The 20,779-nt window shown below is 31.3% G+C and overlaps 1 protein-coding gene across 1 annotated transcript; it reads left to right on the top strand.

Annotated features, from left to right (window-relative positions):
* The first annotated feature begins 354 nt into the window (after nucleotides 1-354).
* Nucleotides 355-19,946, top strand: LOC132714138 (thioredoxin domain-containing protein 2-like). The gene is made up of 9 exons (XM_060696917.1): nucleotides 355-742; nucleotides 940-1,074; nucleotides 1,203-1,440; nucleotides 4,105-4,301; nucleotides 4,602-4,670; nucleotides 15,494-15,621; nucleotides 15,851-15,910; nucleotides 18,039-18,104; nucleotides 19,357-19,946. The coding sequence occupies exons 1-9, from the start codon at nucleotides 355-357 to the stop codon at nucleotides 19,417-19,419; spliced, it is 1,344 nt and encodes a 447-aa protein (XP_060552900.1). The 3' UTR covers nucleotides 19,420-19,946.
* Nucleotides 19,947-20,779: the final 833 nt, after the last annotated feature.

Here is a 20,779-nt window from a genome sequence, read left to right as displayed (position 1 = left end):
TAATTTATGCATTACGTAGGCAGTAAACAACTTTCTATTGGTCGCCTATATTTTTGGCGGTAAACTTTTTTGTCTCTTGCGCTTCTGCCTTTTTGGTTCATTCTGTATTCGTTTGACAAGAAGATCACATGTTGAAAATTCTATTTTACACAAATTTATTGAAAGTTATTTTACAGAATTGTTCCACATATGTTGGTATTTTATTTGATTTATGGACTGGTGTTTTATTCATCAGGATTTTATAGTGCATACCAAGAGGAGTTTTCGTATTCAGTAAATAATATTTCGTTGAATACGAATAAACTTTATTTCGGTACTTCGTGCCGCGTAAGCTGTTTGTATTTTGGGACTAACATGGCGTCCAAGGAACTGGAGAAGAAAAAAATATTACCTTCTAGAGGTAAAAGAGTGGACTATAAATTGTTAAATGACGGATTCGGAGATGAAGACCAGGAATCCTTCTGGACAGAGGAACACATGGAAGATATTAAATTGTTTTCCGAGGAAACTACACAAGCGACCTTGTTGCCAACTTCCGCTTCCGCTAAAAATGTCAGTTTTCACGAGGATGATGAATTTTCTGGGGATACAGACTTGAATAGTAAAAGTCGTCAGACTGATTCTGGTATCATTCAGATGAAGAAGGAGCTGAGCGCCTTACAACAAGAAGAACGGGTTCTTAAGGAACAGTTATCCGAAGCAGACGTATTGAGAAAACAAATTGAACAGAAGAAAACAGGACGTTAAAAAATTAAGAGGTGAGATCGTACGAGGTATCAATTTGTATTCTAGTAAAAAAAAACCAGTTATTGATGATTCAAGTAAAAATGTAGATATTGAGCATGTTACGCTTAATGACTTGAGAAAAAAACACAGATCTACGAAGGAAAGCAAAGTCGAAAATTAGTAAAATTGGTTTGGATATTTTTTCTCATTCAGATTCAGACACTTGCAGTGATGAAAGTTTGAATAAGATATCAAAGAATATGAAGAAAAAGGTGTCTAATTGTTTAAGTTCATCAGAAGATTCTGATGTTGATACTTTTCATTATTCGAAGAATAAAATTAGGTCTGGTATTTTTTGGCTAAGGCTGGGGATAAAGTAGTCAGTAGACAACAATATCCTCAATCCAGTCTAAGATTTGAATATGTCACTAGCTCAATTACATTTGACAAATTAGAATGGAATTTGTTTGTTGCAGGGGAATTAGAAATTATTTCATCCCCGTCTATGCAAGCTTCTGAACGTAAGGCTAGACTTGAGTTATTAAAGAAACTTATTTATCTTTGTTCTTCCTATGACTTTGTAGTTGTTAAGAATTTGTATGCAGCTGTTTTAAGAGAGATTGAACTAGGCCATCTTAAATGGGGAGATTCATATCAATATGTTGAATCGGCAATTTTATCTAGTAATGTGAGTAATGTTAACAAAACATCAATGTATGTTCGTCATAAGACTGAAAAAAGTAGATCAGATACTAGTGTTACTACAGAAAGAGTTTGGTTCTGTAGTCAATTTCAAAGAAATAAATGTCAGCAAAAAGCGCCTCATATTACTGTTGTTAAGGGCATTGCAAGATTATCTCAACATATCTGTGCATCTTGTTGGATAAAAGATAAGGTCAAGTTGGAACATCCAGAATGTTCAAGTTCATGCCCGTATTCCACAAATTGACTTGTGGATAGATATGATCATCTTAAAAAAATGTGACAATTAATGAAAATGTTGTAGATCTATTTTTTCCAAAATTTTGTAAAACACAGGGTAATAATATTGTTGATTCAGCAGTTATTGAAAATACTATTTGTAAACATTCAGTTAAATGTAACATTTGTAATGTCACTAAAAAAGATTTGATGTTTATTTATGATAAAGTTTTTATTCATGAGAAGGTATGCCAATCTGGTCTTTATAATTATGAAGGTTGCAAAATTCAGGTTAATGATAAAATCAATACTGAATTTATGAGACGTATGTTAGGTACGGATTATAGGGATTTGTTAGTTTGTGATCTTTTGAAATATGGTTTTCCGATTGGTTTTATTGATAAAAGTTTCCATTTTGATCATTTGGATTCTTGGAAGTACAAGAATCATTCTGGCGCTAATGATTATCCAAATGATATTAATAATTATTTAGGTAAAGAAAGTGCTGATTCATGTATTATAGGCCCTTTTAAGAAAAATCCCTTTACTTCTGAGTTAAAAATTTCTCCATTGAATTCAGTTCCAAAAAAGGATACTGAAGAAAGAAGGATTATTTTAGATTTAAGTATGCCCAAAGGTCAGGCTGTGAATGATTTTATTAATAAAGATTGTTATTTGGGTGAACGTGTTGATTTAGTTTTTCCTCGAATTGATGATTTTGTTCATTTAATAAAATCAAAAGGTCAAGGTTGTCTTTTGTTTAAAAAGGATTTGAGAAAAGCTTACAGACAAATCAGTATTTGTCCTAGCAACTATAATCTGGTGGCTTTTTGTTGGAAAAAACATATTTTTGTGACACTGTTCTAAGCATGGGGCTTAGGTCAGCTGCTCAGATATGTCAAAGGGTTACGAATGCAATAGCCTTTATTATGTATAAGATAGGTTTTTGTATTCTCAATTATCTTGATGATTTAGCAGGGGCTGAAACGAAAAATAATGCTCCTTTTGCATATGATTGTTTAGGACAAATTCTTAGTAAATGTGGTTTTATTGAATCTGTGAATAAAGCTTGTACACCTTCAGAAGTAATGACCTTCTTGGGTGTTCTATTTAATACAAATTCTATGACAATGGAAGTAACACCGGAGCGTTTAATTGAAATCAAAAATTTAATTAAAGTATGGTTAATTAAAACAGAGGCAACGCTAAGAGAAATACAGTCTCTTATTGGTAAATTAAATTTTGTGGCTTCTTGTGTGCGGTCAAGCAGAATTTTTTATAAGTAGACTCATAAATTGGCTTAAAGAATTGTATAATTATCTTCCTCATGTTTATGTTATAATTCCATCAGAAGTTAAAAAAGATATTTTATGGTGGCATAAATTTTTACAAGAATATAATGGAGTGTCTATTTTGATATATGAAAATTGGTCAAGACCTGGTGCAATTTTTTCGACGGATTCCTGTCTTACAGGCTGTGGTGGTTTTTTCAAAGGGAAGTATTTTCACTCAAATTTCCCTGATAACATACTAGGTCAAAATTACTCAATAGCTGTTCTCGAGTTACTTGGTATTATTCTGGCCCTAAGACTGTGGTGGTCTCCTGAATTCAAGGGTAAGAAAATAATTGTTAATTGTGATAATGAGGTTGTTTGTTCAGTTTTAAATTCTGGCAAAGCTAGATGCCCTATTTTGCAAGATGGTTTAAGAGAATTTTGTTTTTTGACGGCCAAAGCTGAATGTGAGATAAGAGCTGTACATTTATCTAGTACGGACAATCGTATATCTGATTGCTTATCTCGTTGGTATCAACACAAAAAATTTCAAGATGAATTTTTTCGGTAAACATCTGGTTTTCATTTAGATCATTATGAGGTGTTACAGCAAGATTTTGCTTTTGTTAATGACTGGTAATTCTTTTTGTCTTCTGGTTTATTTTGCAGATCTGCAATTGAAGACTCTCAAGACAGATTTAAAACTGTCTAATATTTCAGCATATGCAGAAAATAGTAGAAAAAATTTAAAAATTCAATGGGAATCATTTATATTATTTTGTTTGTATTTCAATTTCTGTTATTTACCTGCTTCAACTGAAACAATTCAGTTATATTCCCAATTTCTTAGTAGATCTTTTAAATCTGTGGCTAGTATTCGAAATTATTTAAGTGGTGTAAGAACTGTTCATCAGTTATTGGGTTATAATTTGAATGAAATGAATACTTTTTTGATAAATTTCACTCTTCGTGGAATTTCCCGATTGAAATGTCATTGTGTAAAACAAGCTCAACCTATAACTCCTTTTATTCTTTCTAAGATTTACTTGACGTTGAATTTTAAAGATCCAGAAAACTTAGTTTTTTGGTGTTTATTTTTATTTGCATTTTTTCTGTTGGCACGAAAATCAAATTTAGTTCCAACTACACTTAAAGATTTAATTAATCATAAATGTTTGATTAGGTCTGATGTTACTCGTGTTCATGGTGACTTAATAGTTACTATGAATTGGACCAAAACAATTCAGTTTGGAGAACGTCTTTTACAGACTCCTCTATTAAAGTTACCAGGCTCTTGTTTGTGTCCGGTTACTGCATATGATAACATGTTAAAGGTCATTCCTGGGAAATCTGCAGATGCTTTATTTCTTTTACCTAATGGTAAACCGGTAACTTATCATTTATTTCAAAATAAATTGCGTCAGGTTTTAAATGATCTTGGGTTTGACTCATCATTATATTCCTCTCATTCATTTAGGCGTGGTTTTGCTACCCTTGCCTTTCAGAATAATATTAGTTCAGATGAAATTCAAATTCTTGGAGATTGGCATTCTGACGTTTATAAACGTTATATTTCACTATCCATTGAAGATAAGTGTAAAATTATGAAGGATATTTCTCATGTTTTTTATGTTTGATTTAAATATAGTCTTTAATAAACTGTTCTTTGTATGTTTTCAGAACATGTAGCTCATCCACCACTTCGAAAGTGTACAATTGTCTCAGACTCCATTGCCAAAAATGTATCAGGTATTTGGGATACTCAAATAACAGCCTTTCCTGGAATTAATATTTCAAGGTTAAGTTTTCGTATTTCACAAGGTCAAGTTGATCTTAGATCTGCTTATGTCATATTACATGTTGGTACCAATGATGTAACTGGCCCTCGTTCAGAAGATGAGATTATCTCATCTGTAACGATTTGATTTCCAATGTTCGTCAACAATCTTCTGGAAGCATTATTGTATCTGCAATTATTCCACGCCCTATAGATTTTGATACTACTGGTAATTGGGTTAAAAATTTAAACAATAAATTGGTTCTACTATGCAAATCAAGAAATGTTATTTTCATTAGAACTTTCAAACCCTTTCTTAAATGTGGCTTGCCCCGTCGTGAGTATTATGCTATTAAAGACGGTGGTTTACATCTTAATCTAGAAGGTACAAGGCGTTTGAAAGAATTTTTCATTAATACCATTGCTCACTTAAAGTAATTACATCTTAGTGTTGGATGAGCGCTACATGTTTACTGCAAGTTTCAATATTTGTATTTCTAGACAGCTTGTTAAGTAAAATATGTAATTCGTAATTATTATAATCTTTAGAATATACATTCGTAAGAAAGTGTCATGTTCTAATGTCATTATGTCTTTGCTTGAGGCACTTGGTTACTCAAGAAAGATTAAATCTTACAAACTGGCAATGGCTAGTATTGAAGATTACTTTCTACTAAGGAGGTTAAAAGAATGCCTCTTAGTGGTTTTGTTATTGTGTATACACTTGTTGTAGAGTGTTTCAGGATATTGAATTTAATGTTTATATTCAAATATATGCATTAGTTGATATATGTACGTTATGCCTTTGCTTGAGACACACTGTTTCTCAAGAAAGGCTCAGTCTCGTAAGCTGGTAATGACCAGTCTTGGAGATTATGCTACTAAAGGAGGTGGTATGAAAGCCTCTTAGTAGATTTGTATGTATCTGAACTTTATTTGCTGATGTTTTGTATTTTGTAATGTTTTTTTTTTGTTTTTTTCATGGCCATGGGTGTGGCTGGATTATGAATATTACTTCTGTAATGATTAATGGATTGTCATGTGGATAGACAAAGACATTTTGATTGAGTTTCATGATGAAACAATTTCTATTTGTATTGAATAATATAATCATTTAATATGAATGTGAAACATGTGATCTCGAATTACCTAATAATATGATATCAAGATCAAAATTTCTCTTGTGTTTTCTTTTAAATGATAACTTATAATTTTGTTTATTTTGAACTAAAATAACTTAATTATAAGGTTGAATGATTTGACCTTTTTTAAAAACTCTTTTTCATTGGTGGATTTTAATTTATGTATTACGTAGGCAGTAAACAACTTTCTATTGGTCGCCTATATTTTTGGCGGTAAACTTTTTTGTCTCTTGCGCTTCTGCATTTTGGTTCATTCTGTATTCGTTTGACAAGAAGATCACATGTTGAAAATTTTATTTTACCCTCCACGCCCGCCCTTATTGTGTGTTATTTGTATATTTTATTGTACAATATTGTATTTTGTAGAAGTTATATTTGAAGAGTTGCTGGATTATGAATATTACTTCTGTAATGATTAATGGATTGTCATGTGGATAGACAAAGACATTTTGATTGAGTTTCATGATGAAACAATTTCTATTTGTATTGAATAATATAATCATTTAATATGAATGCGAAACATGTGATCTCGAATTACCTAATAATATGATATCAAGATCAAAATTTCTCTTGTGTTTTCTTTTAAATGATAACTTATAATTATACTGGAGAAGACAATACATGTATGTTCCAGAGTTTTAGAGGAAACTTAGATGTAAACACTAATTGGATTTGGTAGTTAAGGATTAAAGTATTGTTTTTGTCTCTTGTTTGAAGTTTGATTTGGTGCTTGAGGTCACCTATGTCTGCAAGTGGAGTATTCACAGCCGGATAAAGGTACTATGAAAACAGTCTCTCTACGAAATAAAGAATCCCTAAAGCACGCTCAAAACGACAAAATTGAAAATTTTGCAGGCTCGGTTTGAACCTGTTCATGGACGATAATGTAAACACCGATTAACAGCATGACTTTTGACACTTTAAGCTTCTGATAAATTATTTCCCAGCAAACCTAATATCATTGAGTTAAAAAGAGCATAAGTGGAACTGTTGAAGGGAAATATCTTACTTAAGCAAGGAGATTTTAGGGTCATGCACGTGAAATATAACATAACTACAGTTAGGCTCACACGCAAGGATCACAACAGTTAGGCATATACAACCAGATACAGCATTACACAGAGGATACAGTATACTAGTGATCAGGGGAAATCGATACAAATGTTACATGTACAAACTAATTATTCAAAACAATTTTTACATTATAAATTCGATGGTAGGATACTACCTCATCGCTCACCTGCCTAGTTTAGTTCTGAAAACGATATAAAGTTTTTAATCCAAATTGCTCCAAGTCGGACTCCCAAAACAAAATTTATCCCGTTTTCAGACTTAAACCAGACTGTAAAACTTTAAACGCTTTTTGTTGCATCAAGTACTAAAGCCAATCTTTGGTGCGCTACATTATTTTTATTGATATTCTCACGACTCCTTAGAATAAAAAAAAAACATATTGGAAGTTCCAGTCCGATTTGGAGCATTTTGCAGGTGCACGATGACGTATTATCATTGAAATAATCATATCTCAATAGTTAAAAAAATATTAGAACTTACAACAGTTCATCAGTAAATGACTCCACCCTGGCAAATAGGTATGCAATATTCCATTAATTAAAAAAAAGTGTCACTCCGTCTGGTCATTTGGTCTGATGCACTAGAATTGCATATGGTGTGCACTTCTAGTTTAGATCAAGTGCCCACCATTTGCACAAACGCGGTAAATTTAGTTTGTATTCATCTGTACAAAATAAAATAATCATATCTTATAGTGACTCGCTATTTAACATAAGATGCACTGGTCTATGTATGTCTTATATCTTGACTAAATGAATAGAAATATTTTAATGTCAGTGAGATTTGATCAGTTCTTTTACACAACACTGGTATCTTAGCTACGGCTCAAAGAAAACAAAACGTATGTGAATGCAAAATGAAACATGTACTTGAGAAAATAAATTAGATAATTGGAAATAAGTCATAAAAGTAACATCGTAAGAAATACAAATAATTAATTATTTTCATACAATTCCCATGCTTGTGTACCTGGCTCTACTTTGTACTAGTATAACCCGTATGTGATGTTAAAGTGGCACAAAGAATAGATATACTGATTAGTCGGGCCATATAAAGGAATTAGGAATACACAAGTAAAAAAACAATAATGAGCTCTACATAGTTTAAATTAAGTTTATTTGTGTGAATGCATATTCACTTTATCTTATAATGTTTACTATTGTATACGTTTAGTCTATTTATTGAGAAAAATATAGTTTATTTATTGAAAGAACCTTAAATCCCCCCCCCCAGCCTGCACGTTACAGGAAGGCACATGGTTTCGGCAGAAAAAATTGAAGAATTTGGGGGAGGGCCCAACCCGGGGGTTTTTTAAAAGGGAAAACCAAAATTTTGGGTTTTCTTGTTTGGGAACTCCCGAAATCCCCAAATTTTTTGCTTTTTCCCGGGCCCATGGGGAGCTCAAAACCCCAAAATTTTGTAAGAATCCCAACAAACGGGAAAACGGTATTTGGGTTAACATGGGGCTAAGAAACTAAAAACATGAAAAACCCTAATTAAATTAATGCTGGGAAGATGTTTTGACTAAATTTTTCAATATATAAAAAATCGGGAATAAATAAATTAATTTAACAAATTTACAACACTTAAATTTTTACCTTTTAATATACTTTTATTTAGGGTTTGGGAACCAAAATTTAAAAAAAAGAAAACATTCATTCGGAAAAGGGTATATATTTTACCCAGGTGGGGCCTTTTTTTAAATTTGGTTTATGTTTGTTAAAATCTAAATTTTTTTTAAAAAATTTGGATTTTTTTTTTCCCTTTTCAAGGGTAAAACATATTTTATTTTTCTTTAATACACCCCTTTTCTTTTTTTTTGTTTCCCACAAAAAACCCGTGCAAAAAACTACTTTCAATCCGTTTTTTTAATTTCCGGGGGTTATTATTTAAATACCCGGGGGATTTTTCCCTTTGCAACTTTTGGTTTTTCTGACTTTGGGCCTTTTGGGAGTGGCCCTGGATTAGGGGCGACTTATAAAAGGGTTTTTTTCTATTTGGTAAAAAAGGGTTTTCTAGGATACGGGCCATTTACAAAATATAAAAAAGGCGGATACGTACTGGGGCCCCTTTTCTCTTTTAGAAAAAAAACGGGGGGTTAAACAAATATTTTAATTTTTGATGCTAAAATTTGTTGACTAATTTTTTATTTCTGTTATATCCATTCCCCTTAAGTTAAATTCCCCAAAATTAAACCAAAAATTACATTATTCTTTCCCTTGTTTCCCCTTCTTTGGTGAAAACAAAAATAAAAAAAAAATTTTTTTAAAAATTTGGGTTGGGACTTTTAATTTAAAATTTCATTTTTTTATTTATAAGTCAAAATTTTCAGGGGGGCTTTTTTTAAAATTGATTAGTTTTGTCAGACATTTTAAAAATTTAAATTTTTACGAAAAAAAACTTAATTGTTTTTCCTTTTGGGAATGTAAATATATACCCCTTGTTTTTACATTTTTAAAAAATTCCCCACCTCTCTTTTTTATCATTTTTTTTGAAAATACTTTCAATCCGTTTTTAACCCCGGGGTTTTTATATGCAAAAAAACCCTTAAATAGATTAAAATAAAAACCCCCAATCGGCACCAGACCAAAGTGTTTAAAAATCTTTTGTGCCCCATCCGAACGAAAAACAGTGATTTTATCAAGGGGTTTAAAATTTCACATTTTTGGGAAATATATTTTTTCAACTCAACACGACATCATCAAAAAAATGCTGCCTTTTACCTGATTTTAAAGGGGTCAAATTTGCCCCTATTTGTTTCCTATTTTATTTTTTAAAGCGCTCACTTTTTTATTTGGGTTTTAGGGTCACGTTTATTAAAAAACCCCTCACATGTTTACCCCCGGGGGCCGGGAATTGAAATCACTCCCTTTTTACGGGGACCCGTACATGTTGATGAAATCAAAGGGACTTTAAAGTCAAAATTTTAAAATGTAAATTCGACCTTTTAAAAAAAGAAAACCCAAAAAATCAATTTTTTTCTTTTTCTTTTTTTAAATTTCGAAACCTAATTTTCGTTATAGTTATCAAAACTTATCAAAAGTATAACAAAATAACGAAAAATAAATTCAAAAGCTAAAAAAAAATAAAGTATAAAAAAATTGTCTCGGTAGAAAATATTCTCATAATTTTTAAAATGATTTCTAAATATTCATATTATTTATTTATTCCTAAACATTGTTTTATCAGTGAGAAAAAACTTTACTGATAGATAAAAGCAGTAGATAAAACAATTAAAAAATAAAGTATATCAGAAATTCTGATATATCGGACCGTGGTGGCAGAGCTCTTCGCCAAAGAATTAAGGGGAGATCACTGCGTGGAGATTGGTGTATAATGAGAAAGTCACATGTCAAATATAGAACGTCAAACAGTGATTTTATTGCATATTTCAACACGACTCGTAATTTTCCCTATTGAACATAGAAGAACCAAAATTTTGTTTTGGTTAGAAACCCAAAATCACTGTCGTGTTTATATTATTTCTTAAAATTAACACAAAAATTTTGGGTTTTCTAGGGTTCAATATAAAATTAAAAAAAAATGCAGGTTTTTTTTTAAAAATGATTTTTAATTAGCAAACTTTAAAAAAAACCCGTCACATTGCTTTCTTTTTTAGTCTAGGTTAATATTATTAAAGAAAAATTCTATATCAAAAAAACATTTTTATATTTGTTTGGGGGTTTAAACTTTTTTTTTTTTAAAACGAAATTAAAAAAAAATATACAGGGTTAAAACCAAAACATATATCTAAAATTACATGGGAAATGTTAAAAAAAATTTATCTTTTCTTTTATAAAAATGAACACTTTCCCCTCCCCCTTTAAACCAACCCTTTCCCCCGGGCCCCGGTTCTCTCCCTAACTATTTCCCCCTTGACGGTTCTCTCCCAAATTTGAAAAATGCAGACAGTTCTCCGTCAATTTTTTTTTATAAGTTACCATTTTAGTTTTGACTTAATCTAATAAAAAATCTTAATGAAGATTATCAAAAGATTGTGTTTGATATTAAGTGCATTTTATGTTTATCTGTAAAGTGTTTGTAAATTTAATACCTTTTTCAGGTATGTTAATCCTATCAACACCTTCAATGTGAGAGATTAAGTTAATTGGGCAGTGATTGATATACACCTGTAATTATGTTAAGATCTGGTGATATTCATTCATTTGTTAAATAGGGAATAAGGTGGTAACAACTATGTTCTAGAAAATAAATAAGCAACAACTCGTATGCAATCACATTTCACATTTACTTTTATACAAAATTGATAAAAGAACATGTCGTTATCATGAAACAATATATAATACCAAATAACTAATAAAAATACCTATGCTTAAACTCTTATTCACAGCTATTTTTATTTAATCAACACCTTGATTCTTGAGTAATGCATTAATAAACACCTCAATTATCTCTGACAACAAACTTAACACACATGTGTATTGAACTCGTTACTTCATTTAATATACCAAAGTACCTGGCCATTTATCGAACATCTTAATACTTCAATAAAGTATTTTTTCTCTAATTTATATCAATTAATAATAAACTTTACCCATTTATTTAACATCTGCAGTAAACACTTCAATAAAATATTTTTTCTAATTTATATAAATTTATAATAAACTTACCCACGTTACCCACTTATTACATATCTAAATACTTCAATAATAATTAATGTATAAATAAAAAAAAATGGGGAGGATCTGTCTGCTTATTTGCAAATATTCAGACAGTTCTTCCCAAAAATAGGGAGAAGACCGTCAGGGAGGAAACGTCGGGGGAAGAATTGGTAAGGGAGAGAATAGTCTGACTACCCTTTTATACAAGCACATATATACTCAGTATGCTGAAAGCTATTTAAATTTAACCACTTCTCACCTTATTTTATACACTAACCCAATAATAACAGTTTTTGACATTTGTGAGAGCATTCAAGCAGATGATAACAACACATTTTAAAATCAAGGCCAGGGTGTTGATTTTTAATTTGGTTTCAATAGGGAGGGAAAAAATATTTTGGGAAAAGGGCTTATATAGCAAAATTTTTATATTTTTTTTATAAACCGACTATACAAAATTTAAAAAAGATTATCTTATTACTTATCTTATAAAAAATTAATACAAAAAATTTGGGACTAAATTTTTGTGGTTTTAAAAGGGGAAAAATTAACCCAAAAAAGGTCTAAATTTCGGGATATGTATTTTAAAACTATTGACAAAAAAGGACGGGAAAAAGTCCGTTTCTTTGAAGCCTAAAATAACATGGTTTTTTTAAATAGAATTTGAAAAAGGAAAATATTTTTTGGTTCAAAATATCTATAAATAAAATGGGGCTTTCCGCAAGGGGAACCATTTCTATTGGTCCTTTTCGTAAAATCCCCCCAACAAATAAACCAATTTTCAGGGTGACTTTCGGAAAATTTCCCCCTTTTAAAGGGAATTTTTTCCTTTTGGGAAAAAATTATACAAAAATTTAAAAACGAATTTCAAAATAAAAAATCGGGAAAAAGAAAGGGGTCATTTTTTCCCTTTTATTTTTTTTAATTTCTGTTTTGAGGCAACGACCATTTTTAAAAGGGTATCGTATAAGTACCAAAATCTCACCCCTAACTTTTTCTAAAAAAAAAAAAAACCTTTTTTTTTTTTTTTTTTTTTGGCTTTTTTTTTTTTTTTTTCAAAAAGGGGGAATTGGGGGGAACTTTTGGGAAAAAGGGGTTTTCCTTTTTTTTTTTTGGGATTTTTGTTTTTTTTTTCCCGGCAAATTTGGCTGGAAAATTAAAACAGTGCATAGGAAAAAAAATTATTTACAATACATATTTTTTATTAGCCGTAATTTCTTTAAAAAATTGCTATTACCTTTTTTAAGCCCCGAAAAAATACACCTTTTAACTTTTTCTGTAAAAATGAAAAAATTTACGCCCCCAAAAATTTTATCTTAAAAGTAGGTACCGGGCATCGTGTTGGATTTCCCTTTTGTCATGTTGGATAGCCCATTTTAAACAATCCTTTTCCCCCATTTTTTAAACAAAACATTTGGGAAAATTTTAAGAATACTTAAAGGGGTTTTTTAGATTGGGTTCCTTTATTTTAAAGGGAGGCCATATCGGGTTTTTAAAAAGGGGTGTTGTTCTTTTAAAAGAGGGAAAATAGAGTTTTTTTTAATTTGGGGAATTTTAGTAAAAATTTTTTACGGGAAAGTTACATAAAGTTTAAAAGGTGTACTTTATTTTAAAAGAATTTTTAAAAGATATTTTTTCTTTTTTATTTTTAAAAAAAAATTTCCTTAATGCTTAGAGGTTTTTTGAAAAAATTTGGAAAGGCCCTTTATAATATGTGGTTTAAATTTTTGGTTTTAACGTTTTCCCCTCCACTGAGGGGACCCCGCCTCCGGGTAGAAACGATTCCCCCCCGTTTTTTATGACATTGGGTCCGTATTTCAAAAAAAAAAAAATTAAAAAAGGGAAAAAAATTTTTTGACATTCATTCGTTTTGAAAATATTTGTACGATGTTATATTTTTGGGTGGAAGGGACTTTTTATTTTTTTGGGGCAGGGAAAGGGTTTTGAAAATTTTTTAAAAATTAACCCAAACCCTTCATCAGATTTTTTTTTCCCCCTTTATTTTTTTTTAAAACCTTTTTTCAGGGAATTTTGTAATAAAATGTATCAGGGAAAATTACATTTGGCTTTCCCCCTTAAAGATGAGAAAAAAAATTTTTGGGGGCGGTATAATGGATCCCCAAAAAAATTACCCCGACGCTTGGGTTTGGAGCTCAAAACGCCTTTAAAATCCAAATAAAATGCATATTTGTTCCCAAACTTAAAAGCGCTGCGCATTTTGCACACGGCAAAGCTGGGGCCACATAATCGGAAAGCTTCGTTCATAGCCGTCTGGTCCATTGAATTTATCGAAAGTTTTTGTCGTTGAAAAAAAAAACGGCGAGAATATTGATGTTATTTCGGCTGTTGCGTTGTTTATATTACCATTGAAGTTTAAAAATTGACTATCATCGTGAAGAATTATATCTTCTGTGTCAATGGACCAAAGGATTATGTGAAAATATTGGAAATGGATTAAAATACATGGTGATTATGACGGTAGGGTGCGGATTTTTTCCGCGAACATTTTTATCTTGTGTATTATTATAGATGTTGAAATATGATTTTTTTTCAAAACGGCATATATTAAGATTTTTTGATATATATGATCAGTACATGTCCTGGGATTGACAAATATGCATTTTATTTGGATTTTAAAGGCGTTTTGAGCTCCAAACCCCAAGCGTCTGTGGAAAATTAGTTATTGACGCGAAAATAAGATCTTGGCTACGAAAATAAGATTTATTTTTGAAATACTGCATTTATCTGTTTCAATAATTATGTTAATTATATATTTATGCATTCTTTTAATGATTTAACAGCAAAATAAAATTTCAGAGCCCAAAAAATATTTTAAAAAGTGTAGTTTGAGCCGAAAATACATACGTACGAAAATAGCTCAAATTGCTGTGAAAAGCGAAAATAAGATCGTGTCTACGAAAATAAGATTATCTTCGATATAATGTATTAAAAACGTATTTTTGTTTTCAATAAATGATTTGTATGATAGATTTAGCCACTATATATATTAGCCACTACTGCGCGTGCATTTTGTGAAAAATGTCTGTTAAATTGCTATGAAACTATAAAAGATGTATCAATAATTCATCAACTTGGCACAAATGTTGACTGCACCATTGCCTTTGAAACAGCATCTTAAATTTCCTGTTGCCATGGCAACGAGGGGAGGGGCATCTCAAAATTGCCGAAAAATATTTTACGTTAATTGTTTTATCAAAACTGATTTCAAAGTGCTGCAACTTCCAAATAGATTGAGATAGAGTCAAAGACTTCTTAGTGTTGGTCACCTTTAGTCCAATATATCGGACGTTACAGGCTTGTAATAGTTTATGTCAAGCCTTTTCCTGTTTATCGACTTAGTTAAATTTTCGACATTTAAAGTGGTCAATGGTAGGAAATTTTCGTAACAGTTTTTTTTAGAAAATACTCATCAAAGTCTCTTGACATTAGCATACAGCATTAACAATTGTTCCAATGGCGTGGGAATTGATTTCAGGTCTGTTGCCCATCCACTTCATGTTTACCGACTTAGTTAAGTTTTTGACATAAATGGTCAATGGTAGGAAATTTTGTAACAGTTTTCTCAGTAACTTCATATCACAGCCTCTTGATATTTTGCATACAGCATTAACTGGTGGTCCCATATTGTGGGATTCGATTTCAGTTTTGTCTCTTATCCACTTCCTCTTTACCGAATTAAATTTTTGACATTAATAGATTACAAATTTTTTTCATAACATCACAGCCTCATGATATTTTGTCAGCCTTTTTTGTCTTTGACCCATTTTTGTTTTTAGTGTTGTTCTTGTTTTTTTCTTGAAATTGGAATTTTCTACTTGAAATTGGGAAAATATACCTTTTTTTTATTTGGAACATTTAAACCTATATTGGTCATGATCCAACCCCTTTTTGTCACAGTGTGTGAATATGATTTATAGATTACATACAATTGACTAATTTGTAATTTGTATCTAATACAGGATGATTGGGACAAGTTCCATTCAGATGCAGGAGATAGCGTTGTAGCTGTAGATTTTACAGCAAGCTGGTGCGGTCCTTGTAAAATGATTGGCCCTAAATTTGAGGTAAGTATCGTTTTGTCAAAAAAAGACCTTTTCAGTTTCTTGAGCCATCTTTTTCCCAGTTTTATATAACTTGTCCTTGGATGGTTTGTCCTCAGTATTGTTCATATTTTATGACATTTTAATTTTATGACCTGTAGACTATGTCAAACTTTGTTAAAATGTAAAAAAAACTTTATCATAGCAGTTTTAATAATTTTCTGAACTTTCATAATTCCTTCTTTCTTTTCAGGCAATGGAAAGTGAGTTTCCAAGCATAAAATTTGCTAAAGTAGATGTGGATGAGAATGCGGTAATAAAATTTTGATAAACTTATTCTTAAAATATATGAGCCGCGCCATGACAAAACCAACGTAATGAGTTTGCGGCCAGCATGGATCCAGACCAGCCTGCGCATCCGCGCAGTCTGATCAGGATCCATGCTGTTCGCTTACAAACCCTATTACAAGTAGAGAAACTGAATAGCATGGATCCTGATCAGACTGTGCGGATGCGCAGGCTGGTCTGGATCCATGCTGGTCGCAAACTCATTATTTTGGGGTTTTTTTTCCATGACACGGCTCAATTATCTTAGTATTAACATCCAGTAGAACTGTAAACCAAATGTTTTGCGTGATAGATCAAATTGTTTTGTTTTTCATTGTTTAGGCAAGAGCAATTTATTTGGATAAGGTCTTCAAGTAGAATAATTAAATAATTAACCTAGTGTTGCATCTTTGATGCGCGATTTTGCGATTTGCGCATATTTTATGCAGATCGCGCATTTTCACTTGTGGTAATGACTAAAATACGTACTAAAAAGCGTGTAGCAGACGACTGGGTCATCTCGCGTGTGTTTTGTAGTATTCGTCAATATTTTATTTTTTCTACTTCTGTTTTTGAGCGAACGATAGCTGTCAAAAATGCCTGAACGTTAAATAAATGAATTCTTTTCGATAAGTCATAGTGTAAGGTAAATGTATGTCCCCCACATTTTTTTCAAGTCCCCCCACATTTTTCAGTTGAGTGGGGGACAATCCCCCATAATTTTGAAATTCTAGATGCAACACTGATTAACCTTGACCATCTTTTAATTAATGATCTTGAAGGTCAAAGTATTGAATTTTGCTTGATTTTTGATAAAATTGTCTAAAACTTTCTTACTTTTGTATGGCATCATTGGCATGTCTTCATAACCTTAAGGACAATGTCACCAAGACGACCAAACGCAATTTGACCTTGACACATAATGACCTTAATCTTGAAAGACAAATTATTGTATCTTCACATTTTTTTTTGCTACAATTGGATAATTATATTATTGTATGTAATTAATGGATTGCCTTTGTTCTTGGGCACAACAATCCTTAGGAGAAGACATTAAAAGGAGATTTGATTTAACTTGTCATTGCCTTTAATTTGTCTTTGACACTAAGGTCAAATTAGTGAATTTTGCTACAATTGGCCATAACTTTGCTATTGAAATGTAAAGTAAATGACCTTGACCTTTAATTGACCTTGACCATCAAGGTCAAGTTTTGAATTTAGCTTAGTGTCTTATCATGGTTATTTACTTGGACAAAAGAACCCTTTTTACAAAACCTGTATGTTGAATTATTAAAAAGTAACCTTGATCTTTATTTCATCTTAATTGTCAGGTAAAATTATTGAAATCTGCTTATTTGTCATAACTTGGGTTTTTTTTTAGGGGTTTTTGGTTCATTTTTGGGACAAAAAAAATATAATGACAAAACTGACGTTTTTAATTATCCGGGATATAAATTTTAAACCCTTTTAAATTTGGGTTTTGATTAACCTTTAATTGATTTGACTATAAAAGGGCCAAAGTTTTTTGAAGTTTGTTTTAATTTTTTCTCATAAACACTTTTTGTTTTTTAAATTTGGTTTTTGTTTTCATGAAAAAAAGGAACAGCAAATAAAATATGACAAAGCCAACATGATAATTTAAAAGTGACCTTGACCTGTGAATGACCTTGACCATCAAGGTCAAATATGAAATTTGAAATTACTATTTGTTCAAGACAGTTATGTTTTCTAGAAGTATTCTTTACTACAGTATACTTTCACGTGTGCTTGACTGTAGAAATTCAGATAAGCCATTATTGGCCTTTGCCTTGTGGTGGCTATTGTTTGTTTAATCAGCTTTCATAGAACACTATTTGTTATATCAGTGTATCATACAATCTGTAAAGAGATTCATTACATAATTTCAATAACCAGTCTAAATAGGTTTATTGTGATGGTTATTGTTTTGTCCAAGTAAGAATCATTCCACAATGTAAATGCAGTAAATGTGTTGCATAGCTGTAGCACACCAGAGTAAGACAGATTCAATTTCATTTTAAGTGACAAAGCAGACAAACAATCACTTATATGACCTATAACTAATTGTAATCTAATAGAAATTATACATGTTTTAGGAGGTCGCAGAAGAGCAGGGTATTAGTGCTATGCCAACATTCAAGTTTTACAAGAATAAGAAACAGGTAAATGCAATGTTTATTAACTTTACTCAACTATTCAAAGTTACTATATGGTCGGTTTTTATAAACATTTTTACTTGGCATCTTAATTAAACAACTTTCAAACTAAAATAAATCAGATTGGTTTGGTGGTTCACTTCAAGGCCAAGTTTCAAAACCCTTTTTAAAACCCAATTTTAAACTGAATTAGGCCCTTTTAGTGAATTTTATAAAGATCCTTTTATGTGTGCAACATCATTTAAATTTCTTAATTACTTAAAAGTATTCTCTTGAAATTTATAACATGTGTTTGGAATATTTTGAGGTAATTTTCCAAGGACCATTACTCTGTTTAAAGCTTTGCATGCTCCATCAAACCTAATACATGTGTTGGGTATCACATGATCACTGCCAAATGCTCATAACTTTTACATAGATTTTGACTGAAATTAAAAGTCTGGCCTTTTATCAATATAGAAAATTACAGGTTTAAGTTTTTGCATTCAACATCCAGTCTTTCAAAACTTTTGAAAGGTATTTAATAATTTATGCTTGTTTTTTGCGGGTCATTTTTTTTAGGGCTAATATGTTGTGGTATGGATTTTAACTATAGCCTTTTTGAATTCATTAGTGAAATGGTCCTAGTTGAACAGCCCTCCTGTTTGGGGTTTAAACATATTTATTCAAAACCCTAAACAGTTTATACAAGTGAACAATATTTACAAATACATTTTGGGATTGGGCAGAAAGCTAATAAAGCTTATAAATGCCTCTCCCAGCTCCTGTTTATGATTACGCTTCACCAGAATGCCTATGTAGGGGGGCTCTGTGGGATAAATTTTGTTTTCATCATGACAATAGTTGTTAGTGTATCAGTGTGCAGAAAATTCTAATGATATTAAGTAAGAAAACTATCTGACAAACCCCCCCCCCCCCCCCCCCCACCCCCCCCCCCCCCCCCCCCCCCCCCAAACCCCCCCCCCCACCCCCCCCCCCCCCCCCCCCCCCCCCCCACCCCCGCCCACCCCCCCCCCCCCCCCCGTCCCCAGTCAAAATATATTGATGTGCCAAAGCTAGATTCTGCGATATGTTTTGTTCTGGGTTAGAATCTCCAGGGAAGATATTGCCCATTCTCAAAATAGCACAATATCTCAACGCGTAATACAATTAGTTGGACTACCCCGTCCCCTTTCTAAAAAATAAAATAAAATTAATAAATAGAAAAGGTATCAAAGGATATGTAAAAAAGTTTGGACTGTTTTTTTTCACATTTCAGGTTAAAGACTTGGTTGGAGCAAGTGAACCTAAGTTGAGGGAGATATTGCAAGAATTAGCATAAAAATGATCTTTAAAACATTGCGACATGTGTTGGTTATGAGAAAAATAACCATTTAAACAAATGTCTGATTAAAATGCAGTAATTTCTTGTATTTGGTTTTTAATTTTCATCATGTACTTATTTGCTTAATGTATACGTATCATTTTTAATTCAAATTTACATAAATATCTATTAATTTTACATTTCTGTGAAGTTTCTTCAATATGCACACTTTGTTATAGTATAAACATTTATATATCTATGTTTAAATATGCGAACATTTTGATAGAAAATTATATTAAAATTAGGATTGAAAAAATGAGTAGTATTTTTTGACCAAAGTTAAAAGTAATAAAAAATGTTTCAATTAATTAATTATGCTATTCCAAACTGGCTTTATCTCATTTAAGGAAGGTTTTTGACTGGTACAGTACTACATTAGCATCATTTGTTTCCATGGGATATGGTTGATTACGGGTTTTGTTATTTTTTATAAGAACCATTCAGCTCTATCATGGTACAGTAAAATGTTTGTGTCACAAAAAAGTTTAATTTCTAAGTTTTGATAAATTAAACATAAAACCCCCTACCCTTAGTAAAAGAATTTTAAATATTTTCTTTTAAAATTAGGAAAAAGTTTTTAATAAAAAATTTTCCCTTTCTAATTTTAGTCATCCAAAAAAAAACGAATTTAGAAGAAAAGAAAAGTAAAAGTAAAAGTTTTTTAAAATAAGTTTAAAGCTGCTAAAAAATTAAAAGAAATGAAGTTAAAGGCATTTTTTTTTGTGTGTATGTTTACTCGAGTCTAAATCTTTTTAATTTGTTTGGGCCTTTTTGTAAAAGTCAATTTGTAAAATACTTTGTGTTTTTTATTTCAGGGAAGTTGCAATTTTCTCAAAAAATTCTACTTTTAAAATTTTAAAAGTGAAAAAATTTAAAAACCAAATCTAGTATTTTTTTTTTTTTTAAGTATTAAGAAACAAGACCAATCATGGTAGAAATTTGATATAACTTTAAATCACCAATAAATATCAGACATAATGTTGCTGGTTGTTTATTTAGTTTTTTTCATGTTTTGTTTTTGGTTTTTTATGCCCCGCCCAGGCATATAGTAATTGAACTGTCCGTCTGTCTGCTCAACCATCTGTCTGCTTGTCCGTCGTTATAAACTATGAAGTTAGTCTAAAATGCCAAGTTGGATTTATCTTAAGTTCTACCTGTACTAATAGGGGCGTCCTCAGGCCGAGTGGTTAAGGTCGTCGATTTCAAACCACTTGCACCTCACCTCTGTAGGTTTGAATCCTGACAGGGACTTTGGATTCTTTAATGTGAGGAAGCTATCCAGCTAGCTTACGGAACATCGATGGTTCTAATCAGGTGC

Source organism: Ruditapes philippinarum, unplaced genomic scaffold (assembly GCF_026571515.1).
Source record: "Ruditapes philippinarum isolate M1 unplaced genomic scaffold, ASM2657151v2 ctg2198_1_1_1_1, whole genome shotgun sequence".
NCBI lineage: Eukaryota > Metazoa > Mollusca > Bivalvia > Venerida > Veneridae > Ruditapes > Ruditapes philippinarum.
The sequence above is the reverse complement of the archived record's forward strand: the minus strand, read 5'-3'. Positions and strand labels throughout refer to the sequence as shown.